The sequence below is a fragment of the Trichoderma virens genome (genome assembly GCF_000170995.1).
Source record: "Trichoderma virens Gv29-8 chromosome Unknown TRIVIscaffold_79, whole genome shotgun sequence".
NCBI classification, from domain to species: domain Eukaryota; kingdom Fungi; phylum Ascomycota; class Sordariomycetes; order Hypocreales; family Hypocreaceae; genus Trichoderma; species Trichoderma virens.
In genome coordinates, this window is record NW_014013670.1 from 149,307 (window position 1) to 176,440 (window position 27,134).

Sequence of the window (27,134 nt, forward strand, 5' to 3'; positions counted from 1 at the left end):
CCATCATCCATCATCGGAATATCTCTAGTGTTGCTTACGACGGCAAGATGTCAAATTGTTTTCGAAGTAGCCGGCATATCGCCGGTATCCGGTGGCGTGATGTCCTAGGAATCTCGTATCTTTCCAGATCTAGACCAGTAGTATTAGAGATCCTCAAGCCAAGACGAGTCCATGATTGCATATTCCGCTCAGATCTTAGCTTCGGAAAATCTGCAACCCCTGACAGATGATCCTGTATCCTTCCCAAAATGGGAACAGTTAAGCGCATAATCTTGCTCCGTCGATCTACATGCTATTTGTTTATGTACTGCAGTGAATGGCTCGGGATTCTGAGCGAACGACAATAGATCCGACAAAGGAATGACAGATAGATTCCAAATTTCCCAAATGCCTCATAAGCTGATTGTCGATTCAAGGATCTTTGAACTGCCCCTGCATCCCTAATGTCCAGAGAGCCCCAGCGAGGCCATACAGGCCGTAATTTTCCACACGATACACAGCGAAATTCTCAAAACTATGTCTCAAATCATCCCTGCCGCCTATCAATAACCATATTAATGTACGGATGTTCAATTTCTCACCAGGCCGACACTAAATATTAATTAAGTGCCCCCTGTAAGAAGGTAAGCATAAAGCATACCCTGCACACAGAATGTAGAATGTACAGGTGGCCGGAATATCCAAACAGGAACGCATTTTAGTTAATGTCGGAAAGAGGCTTACCAAATGTAATGATAACGTGAGATGCTGTATTGGAACGCAATGTAAGCAGTTGTAGCTGATGTTCACGTTGGGTTGGAAAAGGACTTAAGCTGAATCCACTTATATTCAAAGTTTCACGGCTCTATGTTCTCTATCAAGATTTCACGACTCCTGTTATCAGGTCCCTGTTTATTTGCACACTGCTATAACACGAAACCCAAAGAAAAGAAAGAAAGAAAGAAAGGCAGAAGATACCGAAAGATCATCTCTTCGCAGCAGGTCATCTTCTTACAAGCAGAATGGCCACCAATAACGCTTTACCACAAACTCAGAGGGCATTGAAGATTATCGGGCCCAATTCCGTGTCTGTATTTCCAGATGCACCTCTTCCGGAACTCGAGCCAACAGATATTCTTGTACGGGTTATTTGCGTCTCCATCAACCCAGTAGATGGTAAGGCGGCAGACATGTCACCACAACCTGGAGCAACTAGCGGCACGGATTTCTCTGGTGTCGTCGTTGCTCTCGGCTTGGATGTGGAATCTGATGATTGGCGAAAACAAAACAACATTAAGCCCGTGACGATAGGAGATCGTGTATTTGGAGGAGTTTTTGGAAACGATCCGCTCAGGCCACACAATGGTGCGTTCGCTGATTATGTTGCTGTCCCAGCGCGACTTGTCTGGCATATTCCAAAGGGCATAGACTTTGCAACAGCAGCGACGATGGGTGCCGCAATCGCCACAGTCGGGCTGTCGCTTTTCAACTACTTGGGACTTCCACTACCGTCCAAGTCGAGAGGTGACAACTCTTCCAGCACGAAACCAGCGGTTCTGGTGTATGGTGGAGGCACGGGTACCGGTTCAATGGCTATCCAAGTTTTGAGGGAAGCTGGGTTGCCTGTCATTACAACTTGTTCCGCCGCTTCTTCTGCACACGTTCTACAATTGGGCGCAGAAGCTTGGTTCGATTACAAGTCACCTACATGTGGTGCTGACATCCGTGAGCATACTAACGACTCTCTCGCTTTTGCCCTGGATTGTATTACCGATACAGCATCAATGGGAATCTGCTACGAATCGTTAGGCTCAGCAGGAGGACGATATGTTGCTCTGGACGCGTTTCCCGTGCGAGGCCATACGCGTCGCAGCGTGATACCTGAGTGGATTTGTACACCTACACAATTTGGCAAAGCCATCCGCTGGACACCACCCTATGATCTTGAGCCACGGCCGTACGATCTCAAGTGTGCCGAGCTCTGGTACGTAGTTGCTCAAAGATTGATTGATGACGGGGTTATTGCGCCTCATCCGTTGGAGAAGAGAAATGGCGGCCTGGCCGCGGTCCCAGAAGGTATGGAAGCTGTGCGCAGAGGGCAAATCAAAGGCAAGAAGATAGTTTACACTATTGTTGATAGTGAGCCGGTTGCTGTGTCAGCTTGAGAGGCTATAGCTAAGATGATCGCGATGTAATATACCATGAGGAGACGGCGTTAGAAGTAAGACGTATTTTAATACATTTTACTCTTTTTTTCATAAGGGTATCCTTCTTATATATGCTATATAGATCAGTGAAAATCTCGGGGATTAAAGTCATGACAAACTACCGCCTATTACTATAAATTTGGTTGCATAAAGTAAGGGTGGAGTAACTACTGTGAGATGGGTTATAAATGAGGTAGCTTTAAAAATTTCTTTACAAAACTACTCTAAATTTATAGTAGAAAATCTAAAATAAAAGGCCAACAATTGATGAGATAGTCAATTATCATGTTCTTTTTGTTATAGTTCCAAGGCACAACTAAATGTTCTTAACATACTCCTTTGACAAATTTTTGATATGGGCTAAATACCACGCCTGCAGAAGTTTAGCACTATCTCTGTTTCTCGTCTACGAATGGATACTTACATTATCCATGTGGACATTAAGAGCTGTGATGCCCATCTTCTTGATAATCCATGGCGCTTCAATCTTTGGTGAATATAGTGTTGCATCCGAGTTGCTGATTTCACGATTGAATATTACCGTCTTCGGTAGCAGAGGGTTCACTGCAGCTGGACGAACAATCCCCACCATAGAACAATTTCCATCCACCACAGCTTTCTCAATGCTATCACGGCAACGGAAGCCACCAGTCAAAATGAGCGGAGTATCTGGAAAACTCGATTTGACCACTTTTGCAAAATCAACGAAATATGCACCTGTTGTTTTTGTGCTATCTTTCAGTATCGGGCCTCCATGTTTACAGGGTCCGAGAAACATCTATAGCGTGCAGGCATGTTAGATGACAGAACAAGAGAAGGAAAGTATACTGACCTGGGGGTCTTCAAATGTACCACCGGTAATTTGGATATAATCAATACCAGCGTTTATAATAAGTTCCAGTTGTCGAATCCTATCAGATAGAGCTTTTGGAGACAGAGCGTCTATAGAATTAATTGTGACTCCGACACAAAATGAAGTGGGCACTTCTGATCGAATACCGTTGATGACTTCTAAAATAAATTTAGTTCTCTTTTGTGGCGAACCTCCATAGGCGTCGGTTCGTTGATTTGTCGTCTCGGAAAGAAATTCATCTATGAGATAACCGTGCGCAGCGTGAATCTCCACGCCAGAGAAGCCACTTTGGTAAGCTAAACGTGCTGCACGGACAAATTGCTTAACGATGGTCTGAATCTCGGATACATCCAGTTCTCGGGGTGTTCCAAACGCAATTGCAGAGACAGCTTTGGGAATAACACCGTCCCCCATATAGAGGCCAATTGAAGTTGGCGCTACATTCTTTGAGAAATAGCCGTGCTTTCCAGCTCCTATCGGGCACTGTCGACCAGGATGATTCAGTTGTACCACAGTTGGCGTTCCAAATTCCTTACATGTGGTTGCCCAACTTTGCCACGACGTAATTACGCCATCGTCACTGACAAGTGAGTCCACCGCCAAATCCGTAGCCGTACCAAGATATCTGTCATCTACTTGAACATTCCCTATAATTTGTACATTTTAGAGAGAAACACTCATGAAACGAATTTTGCTTGAGTAAGAGGTGCTTGAATAGAAACATACCAGTAATAATCATGCCCCAACCGCCTTTAGCCCAGTGCTGATAGATATTGTGAATTTTTTTATCTGGAAGCGACCTAGGCGTTGCAATTCCCTCTGACATGGGAGCTTTGACAAGTCGATTAGGCAATGTGAGGCCGCATCTTAATTTTATTGGTTGAGCAACATGTAGTTCCGCCATTATAGTATTGCATTTGTCGGTCAATGGGTCATCCCAACGCTATTCAAATGGAAAATTTCTTTTCCTATTTTTCTTTATTCAATAACGATAACATAGGAATTTGAAAGAGGCAATCCATGGAATCTAAAATGCCGTTGTTGTACGGAGGTCCCTACCAAAAGTTTTGGCTGACCGCCTTTTGAGTTATAGTGGCTACAGGCCATTTTTCTGCCAAGCAAAACCACTATAATTAAAAAGGCGGTCAGCCAAAGCTTTTGGTAGGGACCTCCGTATCTGGAAGGTCTTTAGCTACGCTGACAGCGGAACCTCTTTGGCATATAATAAGCAGGGTCCATTTCTAGGCAGTATCCACTGGTAGTTTTATATATGTGCCTTGGCTGGGCAGCCAGCAAGTACTATCTATAGTATAGCGCCAATCGACGGACAGGTATGTAATACTATTGAAACAGGTGCAGCCAATATGTTTCCCTGCGACGCGGAGCACTAAGCTGGACAGGGATTGCCCACACCCGCACTGCCGTACGAGTCCGAATTATGGCACCCTGTAGTAATACTTGTAATATTCCGTTGAATATCCCGATGAATTTTGGTACGCCTCCCCACCATCTCCCCCTGGAATAATTAGGGACACAGGGCCGAAGGATGATGTGTCAATTTGCCCACTAATCCTCCAAAGTGATTTTCTCATGATACCAATATGCTTAGCATCGAGGAAGAACTGATGTATCAATATGACTCGCTCGGCCAGGTGGAATGCCATTTACTTAATCAGCTACGTATATTATAGTAGATATCTATTACCTATTGCTGCGGATTTTATTCATCAGTGGGAGGGGGATGAGTTCAACATGTCGTAAAAACAGAAGCAACGCAGCTTAATACGCAGTGCAGAAGACTAGACTTCCATGAGTGTATCATATGATAAATATGTCAAAGCGGCTTAAGTCTCGAGGTTATAGAAGGTCAATTCACTATTGCATGTACGTATTTAAGCAGTGAACTTCTTTTACCAATGTTTGAAACTATATTTTCAAGTATGTGTATCGAAAAATAGTGGCGTAAATACACATTTCTGGTAGTTCATTGCTAATATGACGAGTTTATATCTGATTGTAATTACTGTACATGTGCATCACAAATCATTTGTGTATTAGAATAGACTAGAAACGTAAAATTAAGAGAATTCCGAAAGTTAGATCGCGTAAGGAAACCAACAACTGCGCACTCTCTACTTTGTATGTGTGGGCTGGACATTGCGGTAACCAAAATTGTCTTGGACGTAAGTTATTGTGTCTGCAGGGTAAGTTCAATCTCGTGGCTGCATTCGTAGTCTCAACAATGAACTTTTACCGGGCTCTTCGAAGGCTCTTGCTAGGTTTCTTTAACTGATCCTTTGGTTGCCTCAAATCATTGTATATTGCCGAAAACACAACCTCTATTATCGTCGAATAAAGCACACGTAATATATCAGATGCTGGAAGGATTGTTCCAACAATTTTGATATACCCTACTCTGAATATATTTTAAACAATATTGCAGGTAGAATCTTCTTGAATATCACCAGGAAAAACAAAGCGAGACTATGTCATTAATATCTGTTATGATCTACCAGAAGACGCGTATCACCCATTGAATTCTCCGCGCGCAACAATAAAATGAAGGCATAACAATGACAATGGTAACACCGTCGCCCTCACATTACTTGTTTTTGGGGCTTTCTATTCTCTCTCCCGGTTTTGTAGCACTAATTGCAACAAACCTCCATCTTGATCTACCGGCGTATCCACTTCTTGCACATATCATGTTGATAAAGCTCTTTTCGTTCCCGAACAACCTGAAGAAAAAGTAAGGAATCATAACGAGAGCATAGAATAGCCGTAGGATAGGCAGGATATTTGGCTGCCAATCGCGTACTTCAACATCGACAAAGCCTGCTTCTTCTAGCAGATTTTTGAAGTAATTTTCGCTCGCGGCCTCGTTTGTTGGCATAACTGTGTAGTCATTGACCATTTTCAACTCTTGGGTCAGTCTGTCGTTAGGGTCGTCATACTCAGCTGCCGTCTTTCGCTCAACTTCGACCATTGCAATCCTACCACCTGGTCTTAGAATGCGGAAGAATCCATTCATTGCCTTTTTGGGTTCAACGGCATGACCAAATGCTTGCATAGTGTATACTCCGTCAAAAGATTCGCTCGATATGGGCTCAAGGTAATGGTAGTCCATCTTCTCCACTGACATCGTCTCCTTTGAAAGACCAGCCTGCTTCGCGGCATTACGGGCGTCTGATATTGCCCAGTCGATTATGTCAATGCCTAAGATGCGCATTCCATGCTGGGCCATGTATCGTGCAACGTGGCCAACCCCACAGCCAGCATCCAAAATATAAGATCCCTTGGGAAGAGATAATATCTCCATTAATTTTTGTTCCATGCTATACATCATTAGTAAAACTTGTGAGAAATTTGGGGAGTATACGGGCAAAAAGTATATAAAGTTACATACCGACGGAGCCTGGATCCCAGAGGAAATGGCCAGTATGTATCCTTTTCCCAGTAACCAAAATGCTGCGTGCCGCCCATGATCACTTGGTACACGATTCGTGAATCCCAAGATTCGTAGTATGCTCGAAGAGCCGCATTATCTGTCATGATATGCTCTGTTTTAGCGGTATGATTGGAAGACATGATGATCTGTTACGGCGCACTGATGAATAGCGCACTCAGAGGCTTTTTTTCTCGATGTTTGGTTTGGCTTGGTTTTGGCTCTAACCTTTTAGTATACTAAACTACCAACTTAGCGTCATTACAAGCGGACGTTGAGGCAAGGGATAATTGTTGCTTGAATATTGGAACCTGGCATCTGACTGCGTTTGACAGCGTGAGATTGAATATTCCGGCGTTCGGCGCTCAGAAAGCGCGCAACATTCAAGGACCAGGGATATAACTGGGATATCAGATGAGTACATGCATGCTTACAGGTACGGCTGCGAATCCCTACATCCTTGCTGCATTTATCCTCGATTTCAGCGTACCCCTTTTTTTAGTGTGGTTGGGTCGTCCTCGGACACCAATTCCATATTACTACAATGTTACTACGGCACAGGGCAAACGGCGAAAAGATCTCATAAAGTAATTATGAACGCAATATCAATCATTATAGATAAACCATTTCTGTAGCTATGCTGCGTGAGTGATTTAGAAATTCCTCATCTTAATACTCTGTGCTTGTCTCAAATTAGACTCATATGAAGCCCAGATTTGCAAAGAAGTATACGTTGTGAAGCAGCAAATCATGTGGCATCACCAACAAAACAAAGCTTCAGAATTCAGGAAATAGGAATGGAAGTTCATGACTTCTTTGTGATATTCTCCACAGAGTTCGCTGAACTAAGCTGCCACCGATAACACAAATTGACTATTTGGTGGTAATGCACACAGAAATTGTGCATAGGATGTTGTTCTTTTCATATTGCCTATTAAAAATATCCAAACTGGAATATTATTCGCCGTGGTTATGGGAAGAACTGGTAATCTCAAAATGTACAACATTAATTGAACTGGATGGGCTAGAATATCCTTATTGTGATCTGGAAATGCATAATTATCGTATGGTGATGCATAGAGGCGCTCCTAGCAGAACGTGATAAGAAATGTCTAAACTCTCTCCAAGCCTGCTGCAGTATATGGCTCTTCTCACTTGTACAAAGCTACCTTAACACCGTTAATATTGGACGGTCCAATCCGCATCACAGCTGTGTAAGGCTCAGGATCGCGACACTCCAAACGCGAGTACTTCTTTGCCAATTGAAACAACATATATGCTGATTCAGTCTGTACCATCATCTGAGCAGGGCATCTCCTAGGGCCTCCACCGAAGGGCAAAAAGTTCCAGTTACCACGAACACCAAAGAACCGTTCTGGTCGAAACTTGTCAAAGTCGGGGCCCCAGACGTCAGGATCACGGTACATCACAGTTTTGGTGACCGAGACAAGATCGCCCTTGTTCACGTACAATGGAGACTTGCCATCAGGACCACCTCCCAGAGGTAGAACGGAATCGTTTAGACATGCGCGAACCTGGACGATATTGTTGGGAGTCAACCGATGTGCTATTAAAAATAAATTAGACTCCATTTCTCCAAATAAAACAGGGGGATACATCTTACTTTCATTGAGGACTCCATTCAAGTACGGCATATTCCTCAACGATTCAAATGTTACAGGCTTGTCGCCGTATTCAAGTACTTCCTTGCGCAGTTTCTGCCATGCCTCAGGATCACGAGCTAGATGCCAGATACAGTTGCTAATGAAGATGGATGTAGTGTCATTGTTCGGAACGAATACCAAACAAAGCTGGGACCGCAGTTCCTCTTCATCACGCACATGGCTGGCCATGTACCAAAGAAGATCGACACGCTCTGGCCCAACTGGAAGCCCATCTTTGATTCGTTGTTCGCGCTCCTCAATTTGTTTGTATGTGCTGCGAATGTGAACGTTGACAAAATCATGGACTTCATAGACAGCCTTGAGCCACCAATTCCAGTTAAATGCCCACAGAAATTTATACATCTGAATCCTTAGACGCCCTCCTCGGAGAACATCTAGCATGGTCCAGGTGATGTTGGCACGTTCAGGATAGGTCATGGAATCCATAGTCTTTCCAAAAATAAACTCGCTGGTTAAATCAAGGAACTGTCGGATTGTTATTATGCTATCACCCACTGTAATGAATATCACGGATAAAGTGATATCACAAAATAAGGGAATGAAAACTTACCCAGCGTTGAATAAGAGGCTGGATGTCAAATGTAACGCCCTCTTCTTTTGGCAGCAAAGTGAACAAACGGTTGATGTATGGGTCGATCCTATCTATGCTGGCGTAAACCTCTCTGTAAAAAAAAGGCTTTACGAGGAATCGAGCAAATTCCCAGTCCTTGCCATCGGTTGTGCTGATACCTTTGTCGGCAAAGGGCATTGCACCTTTGGTTTTTCGGCGCATAGGCTCGAGCCCAAAGTCTTTGAAGTTAGTTGCTTGGATGGCCTTTAGATTTTCACCCTCGATGGTGCATATCTGTTTCACTCCCATGAATTTAATTGCAAATGTTTTTGGTCTACCATTGTGTAACTTCCTTAGCCAATCCAAGTAGTAGTTGCGTTTTAGGGCTTGCAATTGGCTATACACCATGTCGAGCCCCCAAAAGGGCTCCCATTGCTTGACACGAGTTACTGGCTTGCAACCAAAATCGGTGCCTTTCGTACTCTCATTAAATAGTCTGCTGAGGAAAACAACCAGGACGCTCACACACAAAGCAGATATTGTGACTGTGTGCGAGCCGCCCATGTCGTTTACATATTCGTACAGCAACATGTCGCTGGGCGAAGAATGTCCTACTGCTGATGTTAGAGTCTTCGTGTAATATGACAGAAATCAATGGGGGGATTAGAGATTGACCTCTCTTTTTTTTAGTATTATAAATTTAACCAAATAAGCCGTCCTCTGCTTGTAGGGGTGAACGACGGCTTGCTTCAGCAGATTAGAGCATTTGTCCCTGATAAGACCACCTTTAGATGGCAAAACAAAGCTGCAAGATGTTATCGTAAGTTTCTCAGATGATTCCCCGTTCAAGGTATGATGGACAAGATTAGATGACCAAGATAATCCGGGTTTCGATCTGACAGCGTGGAGACATTTTCCGAAGCACGACCACGCAGTCAGATACCGTATGAATGCCATTCCAAATGGGTAGTAGCCAACGTTAGAAGCTGAGGTGCATCGATTTTCCGCGTGGAGACTGGGTCCAGGTACTCCGTGTGGGGATTAAATGTTGATCCTTCCAGGCTTACGCCCAGTGCTTACATCTAGCTACTGATATGAGTACGAAGTACGGAGTACTGGTTAATGCTACGGCAGACGAGCAGGGGCAATAGGCCACGGGTATCCACCGCCGACCACTCGACCCTCGGACTAGAAGGAATGGAGTGCCTAATGATGATCATTAATTGTTTAACCATCTCAGCCAGTCGGATGACCCGTACTGACGACAGGCTTTTCACCAGCCACTCTAGGCACTTTATCCCATATAGTCTAGAAAAAGAAAAATCCTAAGAGAAATCATTTTACTGTTAGATAATTTGCAACGAATTACAAATATTCAGGATAATATGCATTCCATAGATTCAAGAGCGCAAGCCATACAAATTGTTACGCCCCGTTATACCGCGGCGCCAACAGGGCAAAGGATTAGGCCAGTGGTCGAAATTGTAACAACTATAGTAATAGAACCAGCTGTTTAGAATGAAACGGTCTATTACGACGGACCAGATAGTAACACAAATATAGACCCCAAACAATAAGGACACGATAATGCGGAAGATATATATTCAGCGTCATTATGACGAATGACTTGATCCTTAGTCAAATTAACTCTCACTAAAGTAATTATAGCTGGATATTTTAATTCTCTGTGAATCTTGTTGCACCTATTTGCGCGAGGTTTTTGGTGTACCAGCTCTAATGATCTCGTATCAGTCTTGAGCGTCACGAATGAATTTAAGTTGGCTAGCTTGCTTACCATTTCTGGACCAACACCAAGTGCCTTTATTCCGAGGAACTTGGAGAAGCTTGAAGCTTCTATCTTTGGTGCTGGGGCTATGGCTTGATTATTTGGAACCGCCGGATTGAGGAGAATTTGATGCGGAAGACTTGGATTCAGAGCAGATGGCCGTGCCATGCCAATCAAATCACAGCTACCATCGATAATAGCCGCTTCCATACCATTTCGAGATCGAAACCCACCCGTTACCATAAAAGGAACTTGGGAGAACTTGCTTCTAATGGTTGATGCAAACTCAATGAAGAATGCCTCTCGAGCAAGAGTACCTGCTTTCGTTTGAACCTTCTCGATCCCAGTGTTGAAAACTGGATTCTCCCATGTGCCTCCACTGATCTCCAAAAAGTCAACGCCGGTATCAACAATAGCACCAACCTGTTCCAGTATTTCCTCCACATTATCCATATTTGTTTGATGGTCTGCGGAGTTGAGTTTCACGCCGATGCAGAAGCTACTTGGCACTGTAGCCCTGATGGCTTTTATTATGTCGACCACAATTTTTGCCCTTGCAACCGCGGAGCCTCCGTATTCATCCGTGCGTTTATTGCATCTTTGAGACAAAAACTGAGCTAAAAGATAGCCATGGGCTGCGTGAATCTCTACACCCGCAAAGCCTGCTTCAGAAGCCAGTTGCGCGGCGTTTGCAAATTTCTGTATGGTATCATCAATGTCCAATATAGTCATCTCTCTCGGTGTGCCAAAGACAATCATCTTTACCAGCCAAGGTATTATGCCTGTGCCAAGGTCTAGCGGTATAGCACTTGGAGCAATCCCCTTTGCAAATGGAGTCTGCCGCCCCGGATGATTGATTTGAACTATTGCTTTAGTTCCATTCGCGCAACAAGCTTCTGACCATTTTTTCCAGATTGCGATAGTTTCCTCTCTTGGTATTGATGCGTCAATGGCAATATCGTGTGGACTAACAACATGCATCGCGTCGACGTGAACATTTCCTGATAATTTGGTTAGCTATACGATAAACAGAGAAGGGCAGAATGCTTACCCGTGAAGACCATCCCCCAGCCGCCTTGAGCCCATCCTTTGTACACAGCAAGCATTTGCTTCCCATTTGGTTGATGGTTTTCATCTGCGAGCTCCTCGGACATGGATGCTTTCACGAGACGGTTGGGCAGAGTGAGCCCACATCTAAATGTGATTGGCTTTGCGATATTGAGATCCATTCTTCAAGTTTTTTTGCCATACAACGAAGACGATCTGAGTGCAAGAAAAGATTCTCAAAACGACAGCTGAGATTACTGGCGTTCGCATTCGTAATTAGCATAACAAGTGGTCTAAGAGGGTTATAATAGGCCAAACGCAGAGGTGACCCGTTGATTGACTGAAAGAGTTATTATCAGAGCTACAGGGGCATAAAATGACAAAACCAAAATACTTCCACAAAGTTAGTACAGCTCAATACCCCACAGTACTCGCACCAGGGTGGTAGCTGCAGATTTGTAAATACCTAGTGACACTCAATATATTTAAGTTTTAATTTCTATTTTTCAAAATATTTTCCTCCCATATTTATTTCTTACTTGATTCGTATTTTTTAAGCGAGCTTGTTTAGGTATGTCTTAGGCGGATCGATGAGAAGAGTAATATTTTAGGTCACGGGCCGAAAAAAGGGACAGCTAATACTCATAATAGTCAGTCAGTTGTATACGAAACTTTATGCGTCATATCGACATAAGACCAGGGATTAAACTCCGTTCTAGATGAATCATAGGGAATGTATTGCGAAGGTGAAAGCGCTAGATCATAACAAGCTATACCTCGGTATCGATTTCATAAGCATCCTCAGCTTACTAGCACAAGGCGTATTATCTGCAAAGAAGTACAGGTATGAATGAATGTGCCTGCATATTCTCCCTACTGTATGCAAGTCTGTGCTGATTATAACGGTAAAGGCTCCAATTAAACAAATGGATACACTAATATCTAATAGACAAATATTACTTACTATGGATTCCTGTATGCCAAGCACGGCCACGGATGTAGCTAGCAGTTATTCCACCTTGCCCCTACATATGCGACGGTTGATATCGTCAGAAAAGAATGGTTAGACATTTAGAACAAGGGCACCCGTGAGCTAGGCGGCTGTGCAGGGATATCCCTGTGGATGATTTTATTACCTACGGATGTAGCCTAAGAAGGGAAATTCCGCGATTCGAGTATCTCGTCAGCTTCAACCTGTTGCTTCATCATCTCGTAAAGAGTACAATAATCAAAATCTTGGCCGTTACTCACTTCGGAATAAGGTAATTAACAACTGACCATTATATACATGGTTTCCAAAGAGGTAATGCGCAAGTGTACGATGTTTCCACGCTTCTTGTTCTTAGTCTTAGGGCGCCTTTTCTTCTCCTTCTTTGCTTTGTTCATAATATTCCGCAATTTTCCGAAATCACAACACCGCTCGGCTCTTATTGACTAAACATTGTGATCGATAAGGAGAAGATCAAACTTTTGTCCCTGTTGTCTTTAACTTGTATTTGATAGACTCATATAAGGATGTAGTGGGATAAGCTCGCTCCTAGAAGAGTGGAAGCCTGATCTCACGAAATTTATCAAATCCCGTAACAATGGCGCCTGTTGATACCTTTTTGGCGTATGTCGATGACTACAGAGACTGGACAAAGTATGTAGTCTTCGCAGTTATTATCGTTATCCTCTATCAGCACCTATTCGCCACTTCATATCCCAACGGATTACCATTAGTTGGCGAGCGCCCCGGTGCGAAATGGTTCAGTCTGCGGACAAGATGGCGCTACTACGTTGACTGTCGCGGCCTATACCAAGAAGCATACGAAAATGTAAGTTTACATTACACATTGTGCATGCCAATCATATGGACTATGACTAATAATTCTGGTCTCTCTTTGTATTAGTTCATAAAAAAGGGGAAAACCGTTTTAGTTCCTGGATTTGGCACACGAACCGAGATTATTATGCCACAGAGTTCTTTACCATGGGTTCTTCAACAAGCTGATGACGTGCTTAACGTCCAAAAGGCGTTTTTGGAAATTAACCAGACGAAATATAGCCTCGCAGATGAGCGTTATTGGGCAGATGGGTGGCAATTCCATCTTGTCAAAACCCATTTAAATCCCATTCTACAAAATTTAACTGTGGGCTTGAACGAAGAACTCGGCTATGCCTTTGACAAATATTTCGGCACCGACGCAGAAAACTGGACAGAGCTTCCACTGCAAAGTACTATCAGGAAGGTCGTAGCGGCAGCCGCTAGTCGATTTACAGTTGGGCTTCCTCTCTGTCGTGATGAAGAATATCTTACCACGACCTACAAAATCATCGACGGCTTCATGTTAAACGCTGCTGCTACCAGCACTACACCTCGTTGGCTGCGACCTATTGTTGGCCGGCTAGTGAGCGCCCACACGTTGCGCAATGTTGAAAAGATTAAGAAAATCTGGGAACCATTATATAGAGAACGACTTCAGACTCTTGAGAAGCCAGAAGATGATCCAAATCAACCACGAGATCATTTACAGATAATGATGCGTTATGCCTCAACTGAGCGTCGAGATGAGCTGCCCGATCTACATGTTATGACCAAGAGACTTTGCGCTGCAAACTTTGCCTCCATGCACCAAACGGCAATTACGGTTACCAACATGGTTCTAAATATTATCGGCTCAGATGCTGAGTATAACACTCTGGCAGAACTCCGAGAAGAGATGTCCGAGATATGGAAGTCTGAGAAACCAGAATGGAACAAGACAACCATTGCTCAAATGATTAAGACTGATAGTGTTGCTCGCGAGACATTGCGTGTTAACCTGTTTGGCAACCGCACTTTGTTTCGGAAAGTACTCAAGGAGGGCGTTACTACACAGGATGGTATTGAGCTACCCAAGGACTGTCTTATCTCTTTCTTCTCCCAGCCTGTTCAGGTAGACGCAGAAAAGTTTGTGAACCCGCTGAAGTATGATCCCTTCCGATTCTCCCGTCAGCGAGAGGCTGCTCCTGCAGAAGATGGCAAGCCAGGTTTAACGAGTCTATCTTTTGTTTCCACCTCCACTTCTTTCTTGCCCTGGGGCCATGGAAAACACGCCTGCCCCGGCCGGTTCCTTGTGGACTTTGAGGTGAAAATGATGGTTGCCTATTTGCTACGGCACTACGATATTGAGTTTCCAGACCAATATGGGGGGAAGCGACCACCTAACGTTTGGTTGGCCGAAGTGGGGATGCCACCTATTGGAGTGAAGATCAAAGTCAAAAGGAGACAGGTGCCATACTAATTGCTTTTGGGAAGAAATTGTTGGTCGAAATATCTCGATCATTTTGCCGTATCAGTCTAGGCTATAGATTTTCCAACCACGTTTGCATTAAACACGGAGTTGACAAGAAAAGATATACATGATGTGTTAAGAATGGATTGCATCCATTAGCTAAGTGAACTATTTATCTTAATATTTCTTAAGTGCTTAAACGTACCATAAAACTGTAAATTATGCATATTACTGAAAATGATTACATGAAATTAGCCATTATCACTGAACACGAAGATAAATAATTTTGGAGGTAGCAGAGTTAAGTGTCATCCTGCGGTATCGAAAATCTAACTAGTGACACAGCGAATAAAATGAAAGTTACTATGAGGCGTTCAAAGACAAAGGGTTTGATTTGTCAGGATACAAGTCATCAATTTCTAGCATGTCTTTTATGTATTTAAGTGTAGTTTGAAGTATACAGAGCCAATATAAGACGCATAGTTATACTTTCTCGCCTCGAAATTGGAAATTTGTCTCAAATCAACTTTCCCCCCTTTTGTACTAGATTAATATTTACACAAAACTGCTGCGCGCTGAACGGACCATGAAAATGAGAAAGAAAACATACACAGAGGGAGCGAGGGGGTGGGGGTGGGAAGGATGAAAGAAATGAAAGAAAAGGAAAGCATAATGATTCGATTGACTCTTTTGGCGTTCTTCGCCATGATCTCCATAAATGCACAACGTGTTCGAGATGAAAAAGCCTGATAACCTTACAGATATAGCTGATGATGTGAGAAAGAACTGACTGCATTGTAGACATTTCATGACTTGAGCCATGGCCTGATCCATAGTGCCATGATCTTGTCTCAAGTTAAGGAACTCCGCGCCGCTTATTGAGCCCCTGTTCCAATACTTCACAACACAGCGTCAGCGCTGTGTAGCCAGCTGATCCAATGGCCTGGTCAACTTCCCTGTCTCCCCTCAGCATTGCCCCAATGTATGCCTCCGCACAAGAACAGAAGAGGAACTCGCGCGCAGATGTGGCCCCGCCCGTAGTTCGGACGCGCCGCTCAAGTACGGCGGCATAGGCTTGTATGGTTTCTTGGAGTTGCCGCCAGCTTGCGCCATTTACTGCTGAAAAAAAGCTCTCCTCGAGCTCACTAATCATGTCGAGACAGAGCGCCAGAATAGCATGCCATTGCAAGGTGGCAAAATGGCCTTGGCTATGGATACGGAGAATCCCCAGTGCGTTTGAAGCTGGAGAGATGGCAGGACTAGCAGAAGCGGCCGAATTGGAGGCTAAGATTTGTATGCCGTCAGCACCAGCGATGACTTCCTCGAGTCCGCTGGCCGCGGGTACCACCGTTATTGTCGGGCCTAGCGAGTGGTTGGCCAAAAGCAGTGCCGAAACTTCCATGCGGACTTTCCGCGAAAAATAATACGCTGGATTAGTCGTGGAGTAGGCGGCAAACTTGGCGTGTGGTGCTAGCACAAATGGCAATGTGAAGGCATCCAAAAGCTTGATCTGAAACTCAGTTGGCTTCTTCTGTAGAGACAACAGCCTCTGGAGCTCTGTGGAATACAAGGCTTTTAGCTCAGCTGAGAGTCTGTGTGTTTCTTCAAACGCCTTGGCAGCACCAGGTGAATGTACCACGTGTAAGATTTGCAACCGCAGGCGCTGCGTCCGCGCCAAGATCACCAACGGGTTTGTCCTTGGTAGATTGTAATCAATAAAATAGCTCGTGAAAGAAGAGGATGACGCGGAATCAGCATCAGCAGTCGTCGCATCCTCTTCTACGAAATCGGAGGGCGATGCGCAGTCGTAGCTTTCCGGTGAGATTGGAGCTGGAAGCCCGTGATCAAGGCATAGCTGTAAGGACAACTCGAGCATTGTAGCCCACAGCCGCCGACGAATTTCAACCTCTGGAGCTGGCATGTCAGGGTCAGCAGTGGTAGGGTCACGATGCAAGCCCATCTGAATCGCTACCCGCGTCAGGTCATGATCTCCAGGGGACCATAGTGATCCGGTCGATGCCGTACTGACTGGACCTGTGTACCGCGATAGCGCGAGTAGACACACTATTTGTGCGGTATTGAGGTCTGCTCTACAGCCAGCCATTATTTTCCGAGCTAGCCATTGTTTCCCGAACGCGATCCATGTTTTCGCTTGCTCGCGCAAAGAATTACCGTCCTGTCGTTGTTCAGAGCCTGTTTCGCCAGCGGCATCGAGCCCAGGGCACACGAAAGTTCCTAGAGCAATGCATATCAGCAGCTTGCAAAGGAATAACTCTTCTTGATCCGGTAGGCGAGTTGACGGAGAGTTCGCCCAGAAGCGTCTGTAATTATGCAGAAAGGTTGGTACATGCAGAATACGCAACACCGACTCGAAGGTTATGAGGTATGCATCTAATAGCATATCACATGTTCCTTGGGATGGCAACAACTTTCGTACTATGTAAGTAGGGTGATCGGGGTTTGCTATCCAGTTTAATGCTAAACTGGGTGCTAGGTATTTTGATGCCCTTAATTGACGTTCGAGTTTGACAAATTTGTCTATTAGAGGCCTCAATGGCTCATGTTTGGACTGCAATGGTATAGGCCCTTTGCTGCTCCTCAATCCATGCAGAACAAATTGTAATCTTTCACACTTGATGACTGCTTCTTCCCAGCAGTTTGCGAACTGACCTTGGGCAGAATCACTCGTTGTTGGGTTTGTTAGTTCTGGATCCAGAATCGAATTCGCCGAGGACCACGACGTATGGTCGTCGCTCTGCGTCGATAATTGTCTCGAAACCGCAACAGATGCATCAGAAAATGCACCAGTGCTCGTGTCTGGGAATGGATCGCCTTCTGAGTTGGTAGGCGTAGCTCTAGGAAGCGTGTCATCAAGTCCCAAGTATGTCGCAAGATTAGTCCCAACATCGTCGCGTAGATGCGTTGTTGTCGTTGTGTTTTCCAGAGAGAACATGTCCAGATGCCCAGAATTGCTCTCCTGAAAGAGTGAATGCTGTTTGTTTGACTGAACATGCGCAAGCTGGGCAAATTCGAGATGCACACTATTGTTGGTGTGACGATTGTCATTGTATGCGAATGGGTGGAAATGAGAATTATTGTAGATACATCTCGTGTTGGGCAATTTGCTGCATGGACCGCAAGGTGTTGCACTGTCACATCTGATCTTTCTCCGTCGGCATTCAATACATGCCGTAGCTGGGCGCCGACGTTTGTAAGCAATGCCTGAATCCATTCGGAAATGTGTGCACGTTAACCAATAAAGAGACTGTAGTAAAATAATGGCTTTTGTTGCGGTATTACCGCATTGCTATGTATATATAGGTTTCTCTCCAAGGTTTACGGAATCAGATACAGTGCATTGCTTATAACAGGGAAGAGAAATGGAGAGTATAAAACCCTGTCTGCTTGTCTACATTAGCAATACACATGTAGGGTACGATATCGTGTTAGAATATAGGCTAATTTCCGCCTTTATTATAATATATCCTATAATATAACTAAGCTTATATAAGCTCAGGTATAAAGCTTATAAAGTAGTATATTTTTGTAATTATTATATAGCTACTTATAATAGCTATGATAGTATTTTCCTTTATATTAATATAAGGCTCTGTGTAACCTTGATTATACTCTCACTAACTACTCTAAGCTTCCTAAAAGATCGCAGCTCCCTGCTCCATGTAATAATGTAATAGTGAACTATGACAAAACTGCGCTCTGAAAACAATTGTATTTAATAATAATAATAAATTTATATAAGATTACCATTATATCAATAGGGTAAACAAATAAAAGTATTAGAAGTATATATAGCTAAAAGAAAAAAGTAAAAAAAAAAGTAAAAAGTAAAAAGAATTTAGAATTTTTTTTTAAAAAAAGAAGTGTGAAAGAAATGTCGCATAGGACAGTTTTTCTTATATTTTCCACTCCATGTAACTTTTAAAAAATGAAATATCAAACAATTACTTTGTTATTTATTAGAACTTAGCTCGGGCTTATTCCTCGCTCACTGATTGGTACCATGGTGAGTTGGTGTTTTGTACATGCAAGTCGCTCTTTTTACCACGACTATCGTGCTGTCACAATTTCGCGTTACTTACCCATGTGGTCGATCTCGATACACAACCCCAAGTCCCTTTGCTATTGGCAGCATTGCTGGCCTCCTTCTAAATTGATCTTCATATTAATAAACTTGGCTTCATGATCCCTGTGGCACATGCCATGTCTGCAGATTCCCTTACAGCGTCAGAAATTAGTGCTGATATCATCTGCGGTATCTTTCGGTCCGAGGGATGTTCCCTATGGCCCAATCTAAACTGGCTATAGCGTCTTGGCGACTCAAGGCTATTGAATGCCAGTGATATGGGTGTAGAACCCAATTTGCAATCGGAGCTTTTTACCATAAATGCTTACTGATTTCGTATTTCGTATTTCCTAATCCAGACACGAGTAATAAAATGTTGCATATAAATTGTCGGATGTTATTTTTCTTGTTCCCAGAGAAATTTCCAGATAGAAAAGTTGGAGCAGGTGTAGACTTGGTTGTGATGCTGCGATTTTATACACCTCTTGCCCTCCTCTTGCTGCCTACTGGTTTCTTCTTTTCTACATAAAGAAACGAGTTGACCTTGGTAGCTCAGCCACCGCAATTTAGGAAAGGCAACCACACGGCTTTAGTACAAGTATTGCCGTCACGTCAAGAAATGCTATCTACTTCAGTCACGGCAAAGATATCCGAAATGACACTTCTCCGAACTGACACTTCGCACTAGTCACAAAGTTTTGCAATTGAAGTCCTGTTATTGTAGTTATTTATTCGGGACGAAACATTCACGAGCACTGATTTGATGATCGTTTTCAGTTAAAGGCAAGATGAGCAAAGGTGAAGGCTATGAGTCGTAAACCGAAGAGGTGATTATACTGTACGCGGGAATTTAATCCGCCGATACATATCAGGTATATAGATAGTATATGACAGAAATTGCTTTTGTGTAAACATTTTGACCTACCGACAGTTTCATTCTTACGCATAATAGAATGCCCTCCTAGTACACATAGAAAGATAGACTGAAATTTTCCATTGTCACCTGGGCAGCTATTTCTCTTCCACAAATTGTATTCAGATTGACTTGAATATAGTACTAGTACGGCAGAACATCCGTCTTAGTTGTTTATCCGACACAGCTCCTGACCACACCGTATCTTCATAAATATCTACGCCCGTTAATATCTTGACATCCGTTAGTCAAGTATAACCTATCTTCTTAGCATAGCCTTCATTGCCTAACAACAGCCAAAGTAGTTCTACGAACTATATATCATCAACCAATACGGCTGATGAGGAAATCGGGAGCCTCATCGGCGGCTTCATCTGTATAGAGGAAGTGTGCAGGGAGGATGAACAAGGTCCCATAACAGACTGCATCGGTCGCGGCGCAAAATACATCAAGCTTGGAGCTGGGGAAGTTGGGAATCCGACCACCGTTCTGGAAGTTTTGCGTGTATCCAAAAAGCACTACCCCTTTGATCTGGTTTTGAACGGTGGAACTCAGACCAGAAATGGAGCCAGACATAACCGCAGTACCTTGGCTATAAATCGTATGTTAGAATGTAAAAATTTTATAAGTGGCATAGGCAAGATAATTACCTATAGCCACCGGCAACGATTACTGAGCTGGGGCATTTCTGGTTTGCCTCGTTAAAGAGACGGCGCGCCTCATTAATGGCGGCCTGGCTGGTCCCGCCAGGGAGAAAGTTCGAAGCCAAGTCAGCGGTGTACGGGCCACCAACACCCTGAACCCAGACTTGAGAGGCACCATAATGGCTCTCTAGAGCATTTGCGACAGCTGGGCCGGCAGATGCCCCCTGTAGAGCCTGTTAGAATTCGAACGAATATTGTATTTGAAACACCTGCCATGTTGCCCGTTTCCGTAGAAGCACGAGCAAAAATGAAGATAACTCGAGGGCAAGCAGATGAGCTCCCTGATTCAAGCTCATTTCGCGTTGTACTCAACTGGCGCTCGGCGAGAGATGCAGTATCTTCTGTAGCATGCTGGACAGGGACAGCAGCTGCTAGAGCTAGATATGGTAAAAGATGCACAAACTTCATTGTAGATGTCAATTCGATACAGTTTGATCGTCGGACTCTTTGCAAATATTGAGCTGATGACGAAGATTGAGCTTGGTTGTACACCAGAAAGAAAGATGGTCCTATAGCTGGGTATTTATACGCAATGTTGCCTATCACAGAATGTTCTACACTTACCAATTTTCTGTATGAAGATACCTTTTTACTTAATACTTTGTTTTGGGGAGCGTTTCCAGTGAAATGCAGCTTAAACTTGGCTAATTATGAATTTGGCAATGTTTGAGAATATCTCCCAGAAACGGGCATTTCTATTCGAGCCTCTCAGTTCGCGACACAGAGTCAAAAGAGGAATAGCGGCCGCGTTCAGATTTCCTATGACCTTGCGTCGGGCTTTGTAATGAGCTGCAGCGTTCTATAGCCTATAGAGAAGGTTAAAAGTTACAAGGGGTAGCGACCAGTAGTAGATCCTCCATGCAGTTGAAACAACCCTTTGGTCTACGATGTTGCATAATACATGTTGGAGTTATTGCCATGCTACTTACCCCGCAATCTGGAGCGCATTGTGCCTCGGCTTTCAGTAGTATTACTTGAAGTTTTTCCAGCTCTATCGATGAAAGTCATGCAGCCAAGCACGCCGATTACGTTGTATTCCATGTTAGCTAGACCACCATACGTAAACCTTCAATGCACCAGCTAGCGTTAAATAAGCATTAGTTGCGAATATGTATACAGTAGTGTATCTAATTTTGCTTAGTTAGGTCAAATATCATTTCTTAACATTCAACTGGAAAGAAAATGTCGCAATAATATCCGAAATAGGCATCTACACACGATCATATGTATAGATAAATGAAGAGTAAATATCCTAGTATAACACGGAGAGCTGGTGCACTTCTGGAATACCCACACCGGGATCTATTAGGGCCACACTAAGCGCTCTTAGCATTAGATGTTTATTTAGACGTAAAGAACTTCATATACGGAGCAGTGCTTCTCTTTTACGAATGTGTGCTTCTCCTACCCGGGTATAAAAGCTGTCTCAAATTGCCAATGCGTTATTCTACTGTTAAAGAAGTAAGTAAGCCATAAGAAAATGAATTTCCACGTTCGTCTTGATCACATAACAACAATATCTAGACCACAATAAACTGCATCCACATTGAAGTTTTAAGGAACCATACAAATGCGGGTTACCTTGGTTGCAACAGGTAAATGTTGTGAAATGATAAGGAGAAGATCGTTGTATAACACCGAAAATAGTACAGTGCTTCTTAGAAAAGATCAAATTTTCAACATCTCAGGGTACATCCCACATTTGGACACTATCTGTTCACTGGCTTCTCTGAATCCGGGAGAAACATCGTACCAGAGGAAGTGCTATTGTGGGTCTTTTGAATACAGCTATCTTTTTTGGGATGAATATCAGTGAATCTTATCATGGGCTCTGTATCTTGCAGCTCAACCACTGGATTCTCACGATGACGCGAGATTGGAATTTCGAGTCTGCTTGGCGGTTCAAACCAGACTTTTGCAACAATGACGGGCGGAAAGTCTCGTGTATCAAGCTGTACAATCAAACTGTACAATCAAACTGTACAATATAAATGCTGCTAACAAAACTCCTGCTCCGATCGTTGACAGGCGGAAGCGCTAATCCTTGATCCTGTGCCACTAGTTCCAATCCTGGACAAACACTTAGCAGACATCTCAACTTGGTCCAGGCAGCTATGACGAATCGCTAGCCAATTAACTGTGACAGATGGCGCAGCAAAAAGAGCGAGATTTTCACAAAACGCCTGTGGAGCGCAGCCAGAGGATGATTGGGTTGTGAAATATGAGAGCCCTTCCACCTGACCAGTTACAAGATTGCAGACCTTTTTCAAATGGTATTGAGTTATAGTTCTGTTCGCGTAAAATTGTATGCGTGGAGTATATTATCGTGATTATTTCCTACGTCTTCCTTTCCGTGAGACGCTTGTAATGATCTCTAGCCGTGTTAAAGGCACGACGAAGGTGAAACAGACCATACGCGTTTCTTAACATCGAACGGCCCTCAATATTCGCCGACGCATAAATATTATCGCACGATTCTAACATACAAGACTCCATGTAAGAGTGCGATTGTATTTCAGAGATAGAGGTCTCCTGCCTGGCAGAAGTACTGATTTAAAACTGCAATGAAGGTCTCTCTTAAGAGTCGACAATTCCGCATAGCAATTTGTGTCTGGATAGTCTTTGCTCAAGTATTAGTCGCAGTGTCATACTGGTTGAATGTGTCGTTTTTGTTTCAAGGTCCACTAAAATGCCTGGCAGTAGTCCGCATTAGAAATTTTTCACATGGGTATCTTTTAATGGGTAGATAGATGAGACACTACAGGTTTCTGGACATTTGAGTTATTAATGCAAACGATTTATCAGTGGAGATGCAACATTGATCGAGAACTTAATGCAACGGCTGCTCCAATGGTAAAGCTACTCTTAGTCGATATTGTAGCGGGTTATTACTTTTTGCAATAAGAAACCCGTTTTACCCAAAAATAATGAAACTTTCATTTTAATACTTATGACCATGCATTTTTGCCTTTTTGGATTACATGTGATATGTAAAGAAGCACCGAACTATCACAACTAAACAATCTAGAGATAATCTGAATAGTTCCGACTCTGTTCCAGTAGTTTTTCATATCAAATTCACTATTAATATTTTAAACAGTTATTCTCTCCCTCAATTTGGGCTATAGAAGCCGTCTAGATTGAAGACATATGGAGCCTAGGACAGCCAATACATTTTCCCGTTGATAAGCGATCGCGTTTGCGACAATATACTAGCTCAGGGAAACATATCTTTTCCAACGGTATGATTTTTTGGTTCCTCAAGGGATCTGAGCCGAGAGATATAACATGTATTATGTATGCACAATAGGCACATATAATCATCTTGATATATAACATATCGATGTAATGAGTTGTTGTTCATCGCTCTGATATGGCTACGAATCTTGCTACTATTGGAATTGCTTAAAAGATTCTTCGGCCATGGATTTTTCTTAATATAATGGAAAAAGACTGGTTAAGTCATTGTGCGATAGCAACCTCTATATTGATAATGTTTGGTGTTACCTTCCCTCCTCTTGTTTGTTCGGCACGTGAACAAATTGAAGAGCGATCTTCCAATGCATTTATATTTAGCTCCCTGCCAAAATTATGGTATATTAGTTTTGCGTAGTATTCTGGATATCGGGTATTACAATGTAACCTGTAACACGCACATTGACAATAGTTTAGCTTCACCAAAGGAGTAGCCGTAATTATTATACACCCATCTGGGTAGACATGTATGGTGTTACTTTTAACTGATTTATCATTAATAGTTAATATACAGAAGCCATTCCCGCTACCTATTACTAGACAATGCACTCAAAATATTTGGTAATCTAAGGTCGACGGGAGTATTTGGCTCGTTCCTCAATTTATGAACGTTGTGTTTGTAGCATATCTTGAGGCATGGTATATTATCATGAAAGCCGAAATGGAGTGAGAATAGTATAACATATTAGCATTTGTGACGCGAATATAACCGATGAATCATATACTCAATTTTCTAATGTTTTTATCTTGGTTGGTCGGTTGCTAAAGAGGCTCTTTACCAAATCTTACGATCAATTTTGATAGCTGAAGAGAATAGATTGCCCGATTCAATCAGTAGCGTAATCATTCTTACTGCTGGAAATCTGAACATCGCCTGCTCTCTAGGATAGATGTTATTCCCAATTGAAGCTCAAGTTTTAGGAGTGGACATGCTTATCGTATCTACGATAGGCCAATTGCGCACTAAATTTCGCTGAGCAATATCTTGCAGAATACTTAACAAGTGGTTCCGCCGTTGGTGGAAATCTTGCATGCTGCTGTTTGCTGTGAATGGAGTGTGGGAGACAATAAAGGTTGCTCTGTGGGCCGTATCGGCAAGCATGGGATAACCATATGCCTTCTGTGAGACGCAGAAAAAGAAATACGGCTAGGTTTTGAGTGCATCCAGTCCTAATTCGTGCTCTTCTTGTCAGTATGGGCGGTGTTCTTCATGCTAGAAAGAAGCCACATCCCGTTAAGCGACACTGTAGCTAGCAAGGCGGTTATTTTATGATATTGGGAGAGCATGTGCAAACAGACTCAAAACTACTCCGAAGACGATTAACGTAAAGCCATTAAATAGATTGCTATGCTTGTTACGTTTTGCGGACGAGCCAAAGCTTCAATTTGATATACACATGGGTATCTCGGTTCTTGGGTCAGCTCCAGAACGAAGCTAAGGCGGGCAAATGTGACAATGAGAAATTTTGCATCTGCTGACTGTAAATAAATCAGTATAGACTATTTATTTTGACCACGCTTTGGTCACAAATCGCAATCATCTACCCCTCACTGCAGCAACCGATATAGCTATCTCAATGCAATCTACGATGACACTTATACAGCAATCTCCAAAGGGAGTGGATTCAGGACAAGGCTTTGTGTCTGTGCGTGTATGTGTTTTTTTATTTTATTTTATTTTATTTTATTTTTTATTTTTTTGAATGCTTGAAGGACATTTTGACCTTAGATAAGTAGATGAGACAGACTAAGAGACTAAGCTTCAGGTAAAAATCTGTTGTGCTGGATGACAGAATCTTGAGATTCGGGTTGGAACGTGATCGGTTAGAGGAAGAGGGCACTATTACCTTTTAAATGAAAGGAGCTGATATTTTATGAAGATGCTTCGTGTATCATAGTAAGCGTGTTTGTGGTTACCATGATTGTCATAGGTATGAAACGAAGAAAGTCCCGCCGCCCTAACAGCAGCTGCAATTCGAAAGCCTTGCTTGGTAGACACATAAACACAGATGAAGATGGGCGAAGAGGCGCAGAACAATAACTCCAACGCTATTTGTTGTTCTTTTTACGAGTTCCTTCTTTAACGGTTCCATTAGCTTGTTGTATGACATACTATTGCCTGCTTAGACCGTTTCTGTTCGAGAATCAAACGCCAGATATTATCCTTTCGGGCCTTCAAGGCACACCGTCTCAATCTTGAAGAATCAAGCGACGGTCAATTGCCTGCGGTTGGCATCCTGATGGGGCAACGTAGATATATGCGCAACTATACCATCAAGATAGGGGAGAGCCAGGGGCAATAAATATATGTATTAATTAATAAACCTGCGCACAACCCGTGAAGCTTTACAAATAACTGCCGTACCACGCATCTTCAGTGCTACTTAGATGATGAGACATAATGGCTCAGACATTAAGACGTAGACGCGGAAACGTCCCGCGACATATGGCTGGACTTGTGTCACGTTGCGGTGTAAAGGGGTTACATGCCGTCGGAAATTACTCTCACGGAAATGCTTCGTCAACCCAAATATTTAGGCAGAATTCATTCTGATGCAGCTGCATGGGGAATCACGCTCAGCGTAGCATTGCCAATATTTGTGGTTTAGGGCGTGAATCCAATCCAACGGGTTTTGAGTCCTCCGATGCGGAAGTCCGATCATCGCGCTGTATGTCGTTAAGGATCACTCATCATCGGCTATAGGAGGGAACTTAGAAGCATCATTAGTAAGTAAAAATTCTCCGGAGCGGCTATTAGCTGATCAAGCTACAAATTGTTTAATATATTGAGGTTATGGTGAACGAGATGACTGGCCTACCACTCTTTGGGTCGCTATCACACGTATCTGGTACGCGACTTTCCCATAGAGCAAACCCGAGATTAGAACAACTCAGTCGGAACTAATATTGCTGCCGATTTGGCACTTAGTCGAATTATGCGATGGAATTGTTTCGGGTGTATTCACCACAACATCACATCTGGGGCTGCTCGTGATAGAGCGGAGTTGAAGCGGGGTGCATGATACCCACCATCTCACTTGCCACGGAAGTTGCCAATTGATGTCCTTTAGCTATATACTCCGTATTAATACGCGCACTATTGAGGACAAATAAAGTGCTGCCTATTATACGAGGGCTATCGACAGTTTGCATCCACCCTAGCTGACCCAAAGCAGATAGCATACGGTAGCTATACCGGACGCTCTTGACCCAGAATGGAAGGCCGCGGCAGACGTGTCCATCCTTGCCTGATGGCCCGATTTCAAGCTGTAGGTTCCTGATTCAGGGGCCCACAATGTCAGGATATCCGTGGACTGGACATTGCGGGGGATCAGCTCAGCTGATTTCCGCCTCCGTACGCCCGCTTCC

General features: G+C 43.4%; 8 protein-coding genes across 8 annotated transcripts; 2 read left to right on the forward strand and 6 right to left on the reverse strand.

Moving 5' to 3' along the window:
• Window positions 1–1,001: 1,001 nt before the first annotated feature.
• On the forward strand, window positions 1,002–2,144 carry TRIVIDRAFT_154292 (uncharacterized protein; the record flags this gene model as incomplete). Its single annotated transcript, XM_014099199.1, has 1 exon — window positions 1,002–2,144. One exon carries the CDS (start codon window positions 1,002–1,004, stop codon window positions 2,142–2,144), a length of 1,143 nt encoding a protein of 380 aa, XP_013954674.1.
• Window positions 2,145–2,502: 358 nt separating this feature from the next.
• TRIVIDRAFT_192719 (uncharacterized protein) lies at window positions 2,503–3,943 on the reverse strand (the record flags this gene model as incomplete). The annotated part of the gene is made up of 4 exons (XM_014099200.1): window positions 2,503–2,559; window positions 2,611–2,964; window positions 3,019–3,686; window positions 3,766–3,943. 4 exons carry the CDS (start codon window positions 3,941–3,943, stop codon window positions 2,503–2,505), a joined length of 1,257 nt encoding a protein of 418 aa, XP_013954675.1.
• Window positions 3,944–5,641: 1,698 nt separating this feature from the next.
• TRIVIDRAFT_69012 (uncharacterized protein) lies at window positions 5,642–6,627 on the reverse strand (the record flags this gene model as incomplete). Its single annotated transcript, XM_014099201.1, has 2 exons — window positions 5,642–6,374; window positions 6,446–6,627. The coding sequence occupies 2 exons, from the start codon at window positions 6,625–6,627 to the stop codon at window positions 5,642–5,644; spliced, it is 915 nt and encodes a 304-aa protein (XP_013954676.1).
• Window positions 6,628–7,635: 1,008 nt separating this feature from the next.
• On the reverse strand, window positions 7,636–9,283 carry TRIVIDRAFT_49165 (uncharacterized protein; the record flags this gene model as incomplete). Its single annotated transcript, XM_014099202.1, has 3 exons — window positions 7,636–8,051; window positions 8,109–8,634; window positions 8,720–9,283. 3 exons carry the CDS (start codon window positions 9,281–9,283, stop codon window positions 7,636–7,638), a joined length of 1,506 nt encoding a protein of 501 aa, XP_013954677.1.
• Window positions 9,284–10,396: 1,113 nt separating this feature from the next.
• On the reverse strand, window positions 10,397–11,734 carry TRIVIDRAFT_69014 (uncharacterized protein; the record flags this gene model as incomplete). Its single annotated transcript, XM_014099203.1, has 3 exons — window positions 10,397–10,453; window positions 10,515–11,506; window positions 11,557–11,734. 3 exons carry the CDS (start codon window positions 11,732–11,734, stop codon window positions 10,397–10,399), a joined length of 1,227 nt encoding a protein of 408 aa, XP_013954678.1.
• Window positions 11,735–13,138: 1,404 nt separating this feature from the next.
• TRIVIDRAFT_49153 (uncharacterized protein) lies at window positions 13,139–14,818 on the forward strand (the record flags this gene model as incomplete). The annotated part of the gene is made up of 2 exons (XM_014099204.1): window positions 13,139–13,369; window positions 13,445–14,818. The coding sequence occupies 2 exons, from the start codon at window positions 13,139–13,141 to the stop codon at window positions 14,816–14,818; spliced, it is 1,605 nt and encodes a 534-aa protein (XP_013954679.1).
• An 847-nt stretch (window positions 14,819–15,665) lies between these two features.
• Window positions 15,666–17,210, reverse strand: TRIVIDRAFT_49117 (uncharacterized protein; the record flags this gene model as incomplete). The annotated part of the gene is made up of 1 exon (XM_014099205.1): window positions 15,666–17,210. The coding sequence occupies one exon, from the start codon at window positions 17,208–17,210 to the stop codon at window positions 15,666–15,668; it is 1,545 nt and encodes a 514-aa protein (XP_013954680.1).
• Window positions 17,211–20,130: 2,920 nt separating this feature from the next.
• TRIVIDRAFT_58797 (carbohydrate esterase family 5 protein) lies at window positions 20,131–21,551 on the reverse strand (the record flags this gene model as incomplete). The annotated part of the gene is made up of 4 exons (XM_014099206.1): window positions 20,131–20,398; window positions 20,457–20,674; window positions 20,718–20,822; window positions 21,540–21,551. The coding sequence occupies 4 exons, from the start codon at window positions 21,549–21,551 to the stop codon at window positions 20,131–20,133; spliced, it is 603 nt and encodes a 200-aa protein (XP_013954681.1).
• Between the last annotated feature and the right edge of the window lie 5,583 nt (window positions 21,552–27,134).